This window comes from Dipteris shenzhenensis, chromosome 27, assembly GCF_047967505.1.
Source record: "Dipteris shenzhenensis isolate YYH24624 ecotype China chromosome 27, Dip_SZ_1.0, whole genome shotgun sequence".
Lineage (NCBI taxonomy): Eukaryota > Viridiplantae > Streptophyta > Polypodiopsida > Gleicheniales > Dipteridaceae > Dipteris > Dipteris shenzhenensis.
Genome location: NC_141622.1, coordinates 21,301,473 through 21,318,856, shown reverse-complemented (window position 1 = coordinate 21,318,856; position 17,384 = coordinate 21,301,473). Strand labels below are relative to the sequence as shown.

At 42.0% G+C, this 17,384-nt stretch overlaps 1 protein-coding gene across 1 annotated transcript; it reads right to left on the bottom strand.

Moving 5' to 3' along the window:
• Positions 1-9,882: 9,882 nt before the first annotated feature.
• Positions 9,883-11,985, bottom strand: LOC147884028 (folate synthesis bifunctional protein, mitochondrial-like). The gene is made up of 2 exons (XM_087398543.1): positions 11,273-11,985; positions 9,883-11,083 (listed from the first exon to the last, which is right to left on the bottom strand). Exons 1-2 carry the CDS (start codon positions 11,668-11,670, stop codon positions 10,123-10,125), a joined length of 1,359 nt encoding a protein of 452 aa, XP_087254669.1. The 5' UTR covers positions 11,671-11,985; the 3' UTR covers positions 9,883-10,122.
• Positions 11,986-17,384: the final 5,399 nt, after the last annotated feature.

The window sequence follows — 17,384 nt, the reverse complement described above, 5'->3', positions numbered from 1 at the left end:
AATGGTCTTGGATGTTCTAAGGAAAGAGAAGCTATACTCTAACAAAGCACTCGTGAGTTCCTTGAGAGTTAAGTTGCTTTATCTTGGACACATCATATTTGTTAATGGTTCTTCAATAGATGAAAATTGTATAAGTCCTGAAGAATTGGAAATTTTTTAGAATGATTTCCTAGGTCAAGTGATTTCTCAAATTTATTGTATGTTTTTGTAAGTTCATCGAGGTCTTTGCCAAGATTGCAACCCTATTGAAAAGGGGATGAAAAGGAACCAAAAAAAGCCATCCACAAGTCCAAAGAAATTATAAACTAATATACAAGGGTTTTTAGATTTCTAAAGTATTTAGTTACCACTATGCACATGTAGGACAGGTTGATCCAGATAATTCCATAGTGGTGCCGATGACTACACTTTGGGTACATTTTTCTAAGGTGAAAGTTTGGTGGCATTTAAAGACACGAAGCTTCCTAATACATTTATTAGTTTTATTAGATCCAAAAGAGGCCCAAAATCATTATTATTGTTCATGCATTGAAAGTCTTGAGGCACTATTAACAAATACTACACTACGGGGTATCATTTTTCCAAGAAGGAAATTTGGTGGCATTTGAAAACATGAAGATTTATAATGACTATATTATTTATTAGACTCAAAAGAAGACAGAAATCATTGTTATTGTTCATGCATTGAAAGTCTAGAGGCACTATTAACAACCGTTTATTAAAATATATTTACAACCAACTAACCTTCAAGGTCAAAAGAGATTCCAAGAGGATTGTGGATGCTTAAAGGAAGAGTCTAAAGGTGAACACAATTTTATTTATAGAGCTATCCTCACATTTCTCTCAAGAGCTCCCCTACACTCTATTTGTTTACATTCTTACAGAGGCATTGCATTGAACATTGTTTCTTGCCTTTGGAGATTGACTGGTGTTATTTTTTTTCACATTATCAGGTGCAAAAGCATGAGGTATAGCTCTATTGGACATAATGCACGAGGACACCACAAATAGCAAGCATTACCTACTTTTGTAGTCCACCAACTTTCATATGGATTTTCCAATGCAAAAGCAAACTTTATACCAAATCAAATCTCAATTTTAGAGCTTGGACTCTTGCTCAATGTTGCAAGCATAAGCATATTATAGAGCTGCAATATGTTCATGTCATTATTTGTTGGTTTTGTAGCTATAGGAAATGTATAAATTTTTGTAATACATAAGCCTTGGGGGCAGTGCAACATATTGTGCATGATTGGCTTTTGTATGTTGTATCCTTGTACCAAGATCAAATCACATGAGGAAGATATCTATTTGATCTCCTGATTTGGCTCCTAAAAGTGATCTAATGTTGAAAATCTATATGGACTTAACATACTATTGCTTAGTGTAATTTCATGCCTATATACTATGCATGGTGAGGAGAGTTCATAGAAAGACACCCTTGTTTGTCATGGAATCAAAGCCATTATTTGATAAATTAAAGGTGTCAATTGAAGAAGACATAATCTATCATTTTTTAACAATGGGAAAGATGACTATAAAGAGGGCACCTTAATGCATGTGCATTCAAGGGTTGAGAATTCCTCATGTTTTATGAGATGCTTCTTGGAGCTATTGTGTCCACCAAGGGGAGTTGCATTGGAGATGGGGTGTTGCATAACTCTTCAATGAAAATCATGCCAAGATTTCCAATGGTCATGTCTCTGATTTAATAATCACCCTCTCACTATTAATCACATTGTGTAATCGCCAGCCTCATCCTCATCAAAGAGAGCAAACCTAACTCGGTATAGATACGTGATGCCCTGAAATGCAGCATCTAGCTGTAAAGGGGGTGACCCAAACTCAGCCTAAATGATCTGGTGAGGAACGGATGACTTACCACGAATCATCCGTGATAACATGAGAACCTGTAGCCGCTCCACACTGGCCCACTCTGTATCCGATAAGTCTGGCTCCCAACAAGGGTTGCCCTACATCCCCGCTGGTTGAACCATGGAGTCAAAAAGCAACCCCTTGGTGCATGGATCCTGAAAGTGCGAGCGGAAGCACTGCCTCTCTAATCTTGCCAATGAAGCAAACCCTCTACTTAAGCGTGCCCACATTGCGGGTCTCATAGTGAAGCTGGGTCCGGAGAAGATAACCCCAAGATAAGTGTATGATGAAACTATCTCAACAGATGACCCCGCAAATGTGAACTGCTCCTAACGCATGATGGCTCGAGATGTAATGAAGATCATGACCTTGGTTTTACCCAGGTTGACCTTCAAATCATGAGACTCACAAAAGGACTGTAGTGCATCTAGGTGTCTCTGAAGCCCCTCTGCTGAGGAAGATAAGAGAGCCACGTCATCTGCGTAGAGCAAAATCTAGATCAGCGTGCCCGCAAGAGAGCAACCTACACCCCCCTGTGTCTGCATCACTGACTCAAGCTCATCAATGTAGAGGCCAAACAAGGTAGGCGAAAAAGGACACCCTTGTTTGACCTCGACGGCGCTCATGATCTCGTCTGTCCATCCGAATCCTGCCCGAACTTTGCCTGAAACTCTCTCGTAAAGTGCCATGACAGCCCAAATGATCTCTTGGTCATAACCCAAGTCCTTTAGGCGCTGTATGAGGCAGGCTCTCAGAACTGTGTCAAATGCCTTGTGGAAATCCACAAAGCAACAATAAATGCTTTGCTTCCGTGACCTCGCCTCCTCGATGATACTTTTGAGTGTGAGAATGTGGTCCATGGTTCCATGATCATGCCGTAATCCGGCTTGTCCTGTTGCTCTAAGTCCTCGACACTCTACAAGTCTGCTAACCTCGGAGTCAAGTACTGATGCATAAATCTTGGACATGACATGTCCAATCATAATGGTCCCGTAGTTCTCTGGGCTCATGGGATCCCCTACCTTGTGGATGGGTGAGATAGTGTTAATGGTCCAAGTGTGTGGAAATCCCAAACAAACAGCTTCATTAAAAACCTTTGCTAAGATCGGGGCTAGAAGGGTAATCCCATATGCAATGAACTCAGTGCATAGCCCCTCATGATCCTTCGCTCGACCATTATGAAGTTTCATTACGGCATCCTTTACCCCTCCTCTAGTGAAGAGGGTGCAGGATGTAGGACGAGGCATGTGTGAGAGGTTAGGGACTGGCTGATTTGGGATGTCATAAAGTGTGCGTGCATAATCAAACCAGATCTAAGTGTCAATGAGTGCCGGAGGGGACCGTCCTTCTAGAAATCTCTGCCAGAAGTCCTTAGAGTTGTTACTAAACAAAATGTTCAATAGCTCCTCCTCGTTCCGACAAACGAAGTCTAGTTTCTTCCTTCGTACCCGTCTACAGTATTCGTGTATGCTGGTGCGCTCAGAAGACTGTTTTTGGTTTCGAATCTGAGTTGATGGCGTAAAGCCTTACACTCAACATCGTACCAACTATTATAGGATACGGTTCTAGGGGGTGGTGGGCGGGTGGAGGGGGTGGTGGGCGGGAAAGCGTGAATGGCAGCCTCGTGTAGTGAGCGGGTGACAAGGGCAGCACGATCCTCTAAAAGGGGTATGAAGTCAATATAAGCGAGAAGTATGTACAGATGGCCAGAGTAAGAAGGTGAGTGATCCCAACACCTCATCTCTCGTAGTCTCCTTTGAGGAGGGCTGAAATAGACTAGACCTCGTCCGTATGTGCTCTGGCCACTCTCCGTGTCGCATGTGGAGTGGGTGCCTCTCGTCTGGCAGCATCGTGGCGGAGACTCCATGATGCTCTCATCTAATTAAGCTCATCTCCCTCACCCTCCCGGTAGCTGACTCAAATGCATAGAAATCTATAAACGTGTCTGTGCTTGGTCGATCTTGGTGACCTGTGGCATCACCTTCTGCTGCTCTCTAGTCTGTCGCATCAATATATCTCTCTATCGTCGCATCTCAATCAGATAGAGCCCAGCACAAACATGGCCCAAAAAATGTATCAACCATGTAAGCGGACCAAAGCCATGCCCCTCTTGAAAGAGGCAGTGACATCGCCCTATGATCTCATAGTAGACTAGGCACATACATAGAAAGTACTCCACTATCTCGACCTCCCCTATCTGGCATAGTCTGCAGATCTTTTGCTCTCTGGGTAGGCCTGCGGCTCTCCTTGCCTCAATCCTCATCTAATATGACGAGACTCAGAACTGCCCGATGGTGATCCTCAGAGCATGTGAGACTCTCCTATCCTCGAGGTACTGAGGTCTAATAACGAGACCATACTCCAAGACCCTCAGGAAGTGGTCATGGTAGAATTGGATCTTGGCGGGGACCCACTCTCCCTCCCAAGCCCTAGAGGTATGGAGCTAGAGGAGGTCCAACCATATGATAAGGTTGATCTCATCTTGTGGGATCATCTCGGGTGGTGCATCCATGCTGTACTAAAAGGGGGGAAATCTGTCCATCTCAATGCCGTGACTACTAAACCATGTGGATACCCGTGCGTACCATGGCATATCAACACCGTTCTCTGCCAGTCGCCTGGAAGACTCCAATGCTAGCTTCGGTAATCTCCACTGGGGAAAGGCCCAAACTCTATGGAGGAATGTCACTGCCTAAAAGATGGCATCAACCTGGAGAGGGGTCATGGCGAACTTTGCATGTATAATTTGATAGGGGACAGAGGGCTTACTTCGAATCATCCTAGATCCCATAGACACCTGTAGCCTCTCGAATCTGAAATGTCACTCGCCCAAAAAGATGTTGTATACATGACAAAGTGCACAAAGGAAGACTCATACAAGCCTCAAATGGCTCGAGCAAAGGGCAGTTGGTCTCTAATGAGCTGGAGAGCTGTGAAGATATCTCGCAGCTGTGGCGGGAGACATGGCCTCCTCGATCGCTGACCCCTCAAGCCTCGTCTCTATCGGTCCCCCCCGAGGAAAGCTGTGATAGGTCAAACCTCAATAGAGTGTGCTCTGGGCGCTCTCTGTCTCACGCGTGTTCTCTGCATCCCTCACTCAGCGATACCGTGTCGGCTCTCTCTACTGATCCAGTCTGCCCTCATATCAACGAACTCCTCCTCTACTCCGCTGTGTCGGACTCAAATGTACAAAAGTCTCTGACACGTCGTTGTGCCTGGTCAGCCTTTGTAGCCTGTGGCCTATCCACCTCCTGCTGCTCTATGATCTGTCGTAGTATTGTCTCCCTGTGCCGGCGCATCTCCATCAGATAGAGCTTAATGCAGACCTGGTCATGGAAATGGATCACTCGTGAGAGTGAACCGAAGCCGCTCCCCACGAAGTAAAGATGGTGGTAGCGTCCCCGAATCTCATAGTACGCCGGGCAAGCACAAAGAAAATGCTTCTCTATCTCAATTGCCCCCAATGTGCATACAATGCAAATCTACTACTCTCTAGGTATGATAAATCCCTCCTCCGATACTCTGAGGAAGTGGTCGTGGCAGAACTAGATCTTGGAGGGGAGCTCTTGGTCCCCCCCCCCCCAAGTTCGAGATGTATGGAGCTGGAGGAGTTCTAGCTATATGATACGGTTGATCTCATCTCGTGGGATCAACTCAAGAGACACGTCCACGCTGTACTGAAAGGAGGGAAGTCTGTCCATCTGGATACCGTGCCTAGCTAGCCATGCAAAAATACGTGCATACCATGTGTTTGTCCCACTCTTTGCTAGTCGTTTGGATGACTCCAGGGCCAGCCTTGGGAGTCTCCAGTGAGATAAGTCTCAAACTCTTGTGGATGAATGTCACTGTCTGAAAGATGGCATCAACCATGGAGAGGTGTCATGGCGAATTATCTCATGTGGGACTGAGGGCTTACTCTGAATCATCCTAGACCTCATAATCACCTTTATCCGCTCAAATCTCCTCCACTCTATCTTCGCGATATCGCATCCCCATAAGAGTACTGCATACATGGTGGTCGGCCTCACTACAGTGTTGAAAAGCCAGCCCTTCGTCGATGGATCCTGAAAGTGTGCCTGGAAACATTGTCTCTCTAGTCATGCCAAAGCACTCTCCCCGTGTGAGTCGTGCCGTGGCTGCATGAGACATCGTGAAGATAGGGCTTGTGAAAATTGCTCCCAAGTATGTGTATGACTGCACTATCTCCACTAGCTCACCATGGTAAGTGAAGCTCTGTCGACGAAGCATTGCATGTGAGGTGTTGAAGATCATCACCTTGGTCTTCCCAAGGTTGACTGGCAGGTCTCTTTCTCTGCAGAAAACCTCTAGGCCCTCTTAGTATCTATGCAACCCTCTGTTGAAGAGTGAAAAACGGCTGATGTAGATATGCTGGAAGCCTAGAGATTGCTTGAAAATGCCCTCAAATGACTCGAAATGCTGCAGAGAATGTTGTCAGGTGGCCGACTACACAACAGCAGTAATAAAAGGCTGTTCTTGGTGTTGAAAGCCTTCGAAACTGCTCTGTTGAAGGCAGCTATGCAGCAGCAGCTCAGAAACCCTAGATTCAGCAATGAAGTGCTTTGAAATAGACTGGAAGGTCCACACGTGCAGGCGCAATCATCCGACCAGCAAGGAAGGAGGCTCTGAAGGGCACCTAGAGCTCCAAAAGGTCTCGAATCAAGGCAGCTGGCTATGGAGGCAAAAAAGGATGAAAGGAGGCAACAGCTAAAGCAAATAGCTACAAAGGGGAGGCAGAATGGAGACGGAATGAGCTAGCGGAGAGGAAGAGATAGCTAGAGGCGGAAATGAACAAGGGGCGAAATGGAGCAGGGCTGAGGTGGCTGCAGGCTGCAGGAAGAAGGGCCGAAGCAGAATCAGGGTTAGGGCTAGGGTGACGTGGCAGCTATGGAAGATGGCTCTAATACCATGTTAGAAACATGGTGTGAGTGAGAGAGAGAGATAGGCTAGGGAGTGAAGAAGTGATACACAAATGTAGAATCCATGAAGGCTTTTATTCATTCATCAAGTATATATCAAGATAAGTAAAGTACAAGCCTTATATAGTCTACTCACTCACACACTAGCACCTAGTGCATATGGGATAAGTCCCATGATGACACGTGGCACTCACACATGACTCACACACATAGACTAGTACTAGATCACCTAGGTACTATACACCAACACTTCACACCAATGCACTCTTTGGTTATGATATCTCCAACAACGCTCTCAATGGTTGCTGTCTAGAGCATCAATGCTGGTCCAAAAGGCCAGCACGGAGCTCTAACAATAGGCGCCAAATGCCAAGGAGCTTAGGTTTCCAAATGCAAGACAAAAGACCTTGAAAAACACCCGAACCAGAGGCGCGAAGTGTTGTAAGCCTTTGGAACTGCTGCAATCAAGGGAAACAGCCACATGAGCACCCAGGGGAACCTCTTTTCTTCTATTTGATTGAAGATCCTTGAGCAGCCCAAACTGCAAGAGGGCTGCCAGAGCTGAGCTTTGAACAGAAAGCCAGCTAAAGGAACTGTGCTGACAGTCCCAGGACTGGCTCAACTGAAAGAGGAGCTTCTGGAAACAATTCAACCTCCTGGGAGGTAACCTGGTGATGCGCAAACAGGGGAGTGGCTGCAAGAAGGCTCCTGGGTAAGCCAGAAAACGTGGAGTAGTTTGAGCAGGTCCCAGGCAGCCAAGAAACGAGCTGCTGTCCACAAGTACTGCTTACAACGATTGATGAGCAGGAAAACGCACCAAGAAATTGCTCCCAGCTGACCCAGGACCGGCAAAACAGATTGGCGAGCCTAATGCACCTCGCGACCTGCTGGGAAAGGCTCTAGTACAGGCACGACCAAGAGGGAGCTGTTGGAAAGCTCCTGGGTGAGTAGGCTGCACCAACACCTTCCACTACCTGCAGGGGGGTGTGAATGACGTGCTGTGTTCACTTGCCTTAGTATTGTTCATTTGACTATGTTGCCAATATTTACTAGAGAAACACAAATGTGCATTGCATGATGTACAATGGTTGAAGACTAGAATAGTAGAAGTATAATCTTTCATTCTTTGAAAAAAGAAAGAAGTATAATCTTTCAATAATTTGATGCTTGTGGGTCAAATACATTTCTCTCTTTCAATGGAACTTAACCAAGAATGGATTCAATTTAGGACACCAACTTCCATAGAATGTTGAGTGCATTGATTGTTGAGTAGCATTGCTACACATGTAGCACGTGGTCGGCTATATTATATAGAGTCTAGACTATTTCTCAGTAGATGAAGATAGTAACAGAAGATTAGTGCATGATTACAGTGGTTCCCTTGATACAATGGTTTCTAGAGCTAGCTAGAAAGCACAGTTTTGTGACAAAACTATGGTGCTTTGCTGGCTTGTGACAAGGCTTTGTTGATGTAAATAGGCCCCCCTTGATGACAAGAGATTGGAAGCTCGAAGCTCGAAGCCTGCCAAACCGACAACCCCTTTCTGCCTGCTCCATACTCTCTGCTCCCTCTAACACCAACTTCTTCAATGCTGCCTCTGCCTCAACCTCTCGTTCCGACTGCCTCTGCCAAGCATTTTTCTCATCACAGTAGAATCTAGACCCGGCTTGTGCTCTTGTAGTCTCTATCCCATCCTACTGAGAAATTAAACTCTTCTCTAATGGCCACCCCATTTCCTGATGGATCATGGGATCATCAATCCCTGAAGCTGATCCTGCCCAGATCTGGGAGACTTTATCACAATGAATACTAGAGTACTTTCTATCTTCATCAGTAGGGCAAAACTCCACATGACTGGCACATGATCTGTTAGAGCTGTGACAAAATTTAGCTTACCCCTGCAGGATCAAGAGCATGAGATCTTGACCTTGCTTCAAAAATTCTTTCTTGATCAAATTTGGATGTCTACTAGGGGTAAGTTATGAGTTTCAAGCCTTTTTCAACTTGGCAGAACATAGAATGAGCAAGGATGGTTTTCTTTAAAACATTGCCTTCAGTTAAATGATCAGGGCTCTAGACAAAAGCTCTAGACAAAAAGCAAACATGTCGTATAAAGACTAACAAGAGCGACATTCTATCTTCATAGACTTAGATGACTTACAGATCACTTCTACAGTCATGGTGCATAACTTGTATATAAGAGAGCCATTCTTTCTTGCTTGCCTTTGTAAATTGGAGATGATTTCCTACAGCATGCTCACATCATATGCTTTGTGCTTGAAAACTGATTTTGCTCAAATCTTCCGGGGTTGAATTCTTGATGTCAATGCATTCCCAAATGCATGTCAATCTCTTCAAAAGGGCCCAATGTGATGATGGATAATCTACAAGCTTGCATACGCACCCATGGCTTACTGAGGAACTGCTACACTTGGGTCCACTGCTCTTCAAAACCCCCTTGAGCCTCCATTAGTTGCCTTTGTTGGCTTTTGCCATCACAAACATTATACAGTGGTGCATTTCATTCCAGGGTTCATTAGGCCTTCCTGCATTTCTAAAAGTACAAGGCTTGCCATGTTGTCATTTGTCGCTCTCAATCTTTCAAGGGCCTATATTCCACTTGAGTCTTCCTTATGGAAGCCAGCAATACACAAAGACTCAGACCCGCATGATATATGATAAAGGTGGATCCTTTGAAGGCACTATAACTTGATCTCAATCAAAGAAGGCCATCCGCACCCCCAAATGCAAGCATAGGGCATTATCTTATGAATGCCTTTTAAAAAATGATCCCTGTATCATTTGCCAATCATAAATAGAGTTGTATAAAAGAAATTGAGGGAAGAAAATGAGGTTTGCCGCACCATAAATAGTCCATCTTTATGATTAATTAATTACATGTACTCACAAAAAGGTATATTCGTTGCATCATAAACATGAAGCCCATCAAGATTTTTTGAAACCCAATGGTAGCTTAGGCACTGATGAGAACACAAGTGTTGCTTTGCTAATTAAGTATTTTTTTAATGTTTGGAATTTCAATTTTGTTTGAGCCTTCTCATTCAATGCAACTGCTAGAAGAAACATTTTCCAAAAGGCCGACCATCTGCAGACTGCAAGGTTACATAATCGTACTGATGACGAAATAAACTAATACAGAACTAAAATTTACTGACAGAATCCTCGAGATAGATTAATACGGACGAATGATTCATTGCAATTATTATAGGGAAAGGCTGGCTGCTGTATGCAACTCATAGATGAGTGACACGCTTACATTGATTCAGCCTGCTATTTGAAAATGCCCACCTATTTGCCCCAACAAGGTCTATCGAGCTCCCTATGCCACCTATGAGTATCATCTGCTACCACAGCAGAGATTTTCTTTACATCATGCATTCTCACAACATCAGCTCCCTTCTGAATACAATTCAGTGCAGCTTGTAGAGAGACCACATCTCGATTCTGTGCATTTTCCTCGCCACTCAATTTTCCCAAGAACCTTTTACGAGAGGGGCCAACCATTAGCGGTGCCTGAAATGCTGCAAAACTCCAGCAGGCCAGGCGTTGTCGAAAAGATGGCAAATGCTTTAAAAGTTGCAAATTCTGCTCGTAAGTTTTAGCAAAACCTAAACCTGGGTCCGTTAGGATTCTCCATGCTGGAACACCCAGCCACTCTGCCTTTTCTATTTGAACACAAAGTTCATCTGCAGCTTCCTGACAGACGTCATTGTACATAGTGTTTCTCTCACTCAGCATATTCATGGGATTTCCTCTCATGTGCATCATAACATAAGGGACACCCAATTTAGCTACCGTGGTATGCATCTCCGGATCAAGAGACCCGCCAGAGACATCGTTCACCATATGAACTCCATTTTCTACGGCTGCCCTAGCAACCTTTGCATAAAATGTATCTACAGATAGATGGACAGACTCAGTTGACATATGGTTGGCTACAGCCTCGACAACTGGTAAAAGACGCTCAAGTTCTTCATCACTAGTGAGCCGAGTGGCACCAGGCCTTGTCGACTGAGCCCCTATATCTATAATGTCCACACCTTCTGTAATCATGGCTTCAGCTCTAGCAATGGCGTCCGGGACGGAAACAAACTTTCCCCCATCACTGAAGCTGTCGGGTGTCACATTCAGAATTCCCATCACAGAGGTTCTGAGAGACCAATCCCACAAAGTTTTGCCCAAGGGCATGGCCCTTTTCAAGCCTTCCCCCTTGAATTGTGCGTCTCCGCCCGCCCGCTTCCAAGCATCCCTGGCATTTTCAAATCGTTTAGACCAAACTGGGCACTGATCAGCAAGCTTTGCACTGTGCAAATCCATCAAGGGCGCTAAAACGAAAGGCCGCTCCCATATACGTGGATGTGGGATCGTCAATTCTTCGGAAGATACAGTGTGCTGTCCATAAAATAGGATATCAAGATCAATAGGTCTCGGCCCGTACCTTAGGCCCCCAGGGCAGCGCCCAAGTTCATTTTCAATCTCCTTAAGCTTATGCAACAATGCATATGGATCCAGGGTTGTATGAGCCTTCACCGCAGAATTCAAAAATTTGGGTTGCTCTGTAACATATGCAGGCGCACTCTCGTACAGATTTGCATGACTAACGACGCAAATGCCCTTCTCTTTCAACAGCTGCAAAGCTTTCTCAAAGTTCGCAACTCTGTCGCCCACATTGCCTCCAATTGCAATGACAACTTCCTCATACTTTTGAGGCTTCTCCGGATGCATGCAGCTTGCGGAAGCCTCAGTTTTCCCTGAGGAGGAATTGAAGCACCTGAAGAATTGAGATCGGAAACGGAATCGTGGACCAAAGTTGTTGGCAATCGTCCTGGTTGCCATACTACTGCAATCTGTGAGACAGACCGTATCATTGCCAGAGAGCAAGCATTGAGGAGTCAGGACCAGCTGAATGAGGCACTGAGCTCCTGAAACTAGAACAAATTGCTCACTCAAACTAAAGTTCTTATGCAATCTGTGAGACAGATCCCATCATTGCCACAGACTACAGTTCTTATGCAATCTGTAAGACAGATCCAAAGTACAAGCATTGAGCATTGAGGAGTCAGGACCAGCTGAATGAGGCACTGAGATTCTGAGACTAGAACAAATTTTACAAGCTATGAAGTCTGGATTTAGGTGCAACTACTTAGTGGCAGGTCGAATGTCAATCATGTTTGAAAAGCACGTTCCTTATGGAGCTCCTACTTAATCTCTCATGAAGCCACATGGCTCTCTTGAGATCCTTGTTTCACTTCAAGATCCAACGGTGTGGCTCTTATAGCCTGTGATCCAAGGGTGTGGCTCTTATGGCCTCTTCTAAATGGCTTTGCTTTTGCTCTAATCCTTCATAAAGTGCATATTGCAGGTGTTGCTTGCTTTGATGTTGCATGGCGATTGAGATTGTTGAATAGAGCTTCTAGATGGAGAAGAGCTAGGAGGAGCACTGGTGGAGGGTTCTTCAGCTAGCCTTAGTCCAATTACTTCAAAAAAATTGTGTTAAACTCCAGGGCACCCACACGCATTTGGTAACTTGGTGCTTCACAAGTAATCTGACTCTTCCTTGTTGATACATTTGATTTGTTTCTTCCCTAAGTTTTTATGTTGATTGATCCATGTCTCTTTCTCCCTTCCTTTCCTCACCTTGTTAAGTACCATTAATTCATGAATGGCTCCTCCGCTTCATTCTTTAGTTTTCAGTTCCTCATGGCCCACTGCCATTGTTCTAAGATTCATTTGCCTCTCTGTGTGGAGCATGGGCAAGTTCAAGCTTGAAGGAAGCACTTATTAGATGGTACTTCTTAGATAAGACGAAAACAACAACTTCTAATACTTACTAGAAGGCAGCTTCCAATACACTTCATTGTATCCGACCGTCGCTATCATCTAAATCCATTATCTAAATCCTCTCTAGCTTTGTGTTTTCGCCCTCACACGACACATATTTTTTTGACCTAGGGATAGATTGATGAAGCTTACAAGCTCTAGAGAAGGGAAAGGTGTTGTGTGTGCACGTGCACGTGTGTGCATGTGCATGTCCGTGTGTGTGTGCGTGTGCCTGTGTGAAATTGAGGGACATTTGTGGTAAAATGCCTATGAGAATACAAATTCCAAAAGCATGTGTTAAAAAACCCAATGTGTGAAGCTACAAGTACTAGTAATGTGTCAAAATAAGCACGACAAAATTAGCAATAACAAGGCAATTTTCAATTTTCAATGAATTGGATTTAAGTACATGAATTCTAAATTATTATGCGTGTGTGCCTATGCGCAAGGGTCTGTGCTTGCATGCACAATACAATTTTGAGTATGCATTATAGGCCTTTATGCCCGTTATGACTTGCTTTAGCCTTTTTTGCCAATCCCACATATACAAGAAGAAAAAAAGCTACTGGTTTGGGTTCTTTGTAGTACCAAGAAAGAGGGACGTGAACTACTCCTTCACAAGCTTACAAGCTTGTAGAGGGTTCCTTGTCCTTCACATTGGGTTCATCATCATGCTAACTGAGTTTGACATATGAAAAATCCTCTTCTTTGGTAGCTACATCAACTCTCCATTGTTTGGAAGAACAACTTGCCCCTTAAGCCAAAGGTTTTTAATGGCGATGTGGACTTTGTTTATTCCTAGTTGGAAGATCTCTTGCAAGATGACACATAGCTTCTACTATTTTCCCATCCTATGGTTTCCATCTTGAGACAGTGCCTCATCTCCTATCACAATGCCCCACTGCTCACATCAACTTTTTGATAGGTTGTTGGGTGATCTCTGAGCTCATTTTCCAAGCAAAAAATTTGGCAGATTTTTTTGGATATTTAGCAAGTTGAAAGGCAATATGGTCCAACATCTAACACCTTTTCATTGGATCAGATCCTAGGCTCTCTAGACCATTTGGTTGCATAATTGGACTCATGCATTTTTTGGATATAGCAATCTCTACATGATTGCTTATAGTAGAGTGGTACTGATCAAGCTTCCTTTGATGTCCTTGAGCTTTATTTTTTACTTTAATACTTCTTGACCCCTCACTTTGAGGGTTTCTCTTACTATATTATGGCTTTTTGTAATATATAAATTGGCTTTACGAGGAAAAAAACTACATGTGTGTGTGCACATGTGCTCGCATGTGTGTGTGTGTGTGCATGCCTGTGGATGCGTGTGCGTGCGTGCATGTGTGTGTGTGTGTGTGTGTGTGCGCACGTGCATGCACATGTGCATGGGTGTGTGTGTGTCCCCATAAAAAGGTGACCCATCTAGGTTTGCTATCAAACCTAGCAACTTATTGGTCCAATTACATGTGCTCTTACCAAGAAACCAAAAAAGGTTTGTTTAGCCAGTTTCTGGCAACCCACCATGAGCATTTTTAAAACTAATAAAGAGGATATTTGATACCTCAAAGATAGCAAGGATCATCAACTATCATATTTGAATGATGTATAGTAAAAATCCTACCACAAGGGATCATATGATGCAAATTGAGTTGGAGATAAAGAAATGGTTTTACATTCTTTCTCAATTAGCATTGCATTGCATGGTCTAGTAAGAAGCATGACACAATTGCTTTGTCAATAAAAGAGGCAAAGTATATTGCTTTTGTGAAACACTATGGTTTCAAAGGCTTCTAGCTAGCATAGTCCAAGAGGAAGCTACTATGGCATACATTCATAGATACATCTAGAATGACAAGTCTTATAAAAGCAAGTATTCTAAGATGAACATATGTATGCATAGACATATAACAAATAAGATATGTAATCTATCATATCTTAAGTTACTCTAACAATATGATAGTGGAAAAGCTTTTTGCCAATGTATATAAGGTCAAAATATAGAACGCGAAGAAACAAATGTATATACACATACACATCTTATTGTTTCATACGCCACCCTATGGCCCACATAACGGAAGTCTACACAGAGGCATCCTTAAATATTCTCAATTTTTTCCAAGAGGAGGTTATCATTTGGATTTTGTAAGATTAAGAAATCTCTAATTGCCTATATCTAGACTCCAAAGAATCCACCTCTGTGCTTAGCCAATCTTGTCCTAGAATTAAAAATAATACCCTTTCTCCTGCCTAAATTATTGAAAATAAACTAAAGCATCTCTTGTCATTAAAAACTGGAGAGATGGCCTACTACCCACCACTCTCCATAATCAAATACTAAATGGCACTACCTACAATCCAAAGCAAATTTGTGAAGATCTTTGGGGACACAATTCTCATAGTATTCGTGCACCCATCCATGAGTTTATTATCATTTTCATTTATATTTTGTCGTATTTAATAATGCAAAAGAGCTCATTTAAATTAACTTATACATGCATAGAAATAAATACATGATTCCACTAAGTCCTCGAAAATTATGATGGCTCCTATCTATTCAAATATATGTATGTGTCTTAAATACTACAAAGGCTTTCTAGCAATACTCTAAATGATGTAACATAAAATGGCATATTCAAGATGAGAGATTTCATGACCAATTGCAATAATCAAACAACATAAGTATATAACAAGTTGTATAGATTCCCTAGAAAATGTAGCTTAGGGTGCTTTATTATTTGGAGTATTATCGATAGAAATAAATTGCTTTTGTGACCGTTCAAGTGGAAGAGCTAATAACATTGACAGCTTGTGAACCAGCTTAGTTTTGAATGCCTTACATTTGAAATCCTTGATGTGCAGACATGTACTCATTCACTCCTCATTGAAATTAATTTCCTTGACTTCTAAAATGTGAGTTTTATTACCTCTTTTCAAACTAGTATAAGCACAAGATAAGCATGGCAATAAGCATAATATAGCATAGTGAAGCACAAGAGTAACTTTAGAGCATAACACATGAACATGAACGTGAACGTGAACAAGAACAAGAATATAAACAAGAAGAGAGGCATGTGAACAACATTGCATGGAGGACCAAGACTCGCTATCTCACACACAAACAAGGTGTTCCACAAAAACACACTCGGATAAGGCTTCAAGGCTGCATATGAGCCTTACACATGAGGTTGTATCCCTAAGCATGAGGTGGCATAAACATGGCCACTCTCCCCCATTTTCCATTCTAATATTAGCATTAACCCAACATGATTAGGACCTAATGACCAAATATCCACTCACCAACATGATTAGGACCTAATGACCAAATATCCCACTGATCTCCAACTCCCCCTCTCAATGGATGTTTGTCTCATGAGGTCAATAAACTAGTCACTTGGTAATGGGACTTTATATATGATACATGATACTAGCTACATGGGTTGTTTGGACAATGATAGGTGTCCTCAATAAACTAGTCACTTGGTACATGGCACGTTATACATGACACATGATACTACTACATGGGTTGTTTGGACAATTATAGTTGCCAATATTTTTGTTGGTAAATTTAAATTCTTTTCACTTGTATATTACTTTTTCATACCATTTTTGTAAAATTAAATTATTTTATTTAATTTTCATGCTCCATTGTGATCTTTATTATGTATCGATAATTGAAAATGTTTCATCTTTGAACATTAGGAAAAATATTCCAAGTGTTTTTTGAAATTTTCATTAATGAAAGCTACTTGATACTTGGCTTTATTGATTGGCTGCTTGGACAATTATAGTTGCCAATCTTTTTGTTGGTAAAGTTGAATTGTTTGCACTTGTATATTACTTTTTCATACCTTTTTTTGTAAAATTAAATCATTTCATTTAATTTTGATGCTCCTTTTTTATCTTTTTTATGGATTCACCATTGAAAATGTTTCATCTTGGAACACTAGGAAAAATGTTCCAAGTGTTTTTTGAAATTTTCATTAATGAAAGTTACTTGATACTTGGCTTTATTGATTAATAAGGTCTTTATTAGACCACAAACATGTACATGAATAACATGTAATGAATAACATCTACATGAATAACTTGTAATGAATCTTTTCCTTTCGAAGTGCATTTTGAATCCTTGATAATGCTTTCCCATGACACGATCTCATAAGCTTATTGGCACTAGAATCTATGTACCAATTATCATTTCCCATGTTCATAAACTTACATTTTTCTTAAAGAATGAAGCCTTTTTTATGTTTCTCTTTCGACATATTATTATTGCTACAATGAAAATGATTGTTGTAAATCAATTGAAACCTATGACCATATGCATTTCTTCATTTTCCATTTGATTGTTTCTTGCATTATTTTACCATAGCAAAACATTGGACTTGGATTGTTAATTATTAATCATACCATTATTTTGAATCAAAAATTTGATCATCAAATCCTTGAGATTGAGTTTGAGATATTCATAATTCATTTGGAACAATCTTATTTTTTATTTGTCGACAACATGGAGTAAAAGAAAGAATATGATAAATAAGATTACTACCAAGAAATTTTTGCCATGAAGTTGTTTATTTTACAAAAAAATTATCAACCTCTTGATGGAATTACAATTGAGAAAACCTAAAAATGAACAAAACTTGCTACTTAAAAATACTCTCAAGTAATGAAGGTGGTGATGAGCAAAACCAATCAAATAAAGTTGAAGAGAGTGATTCAAAAGAAAG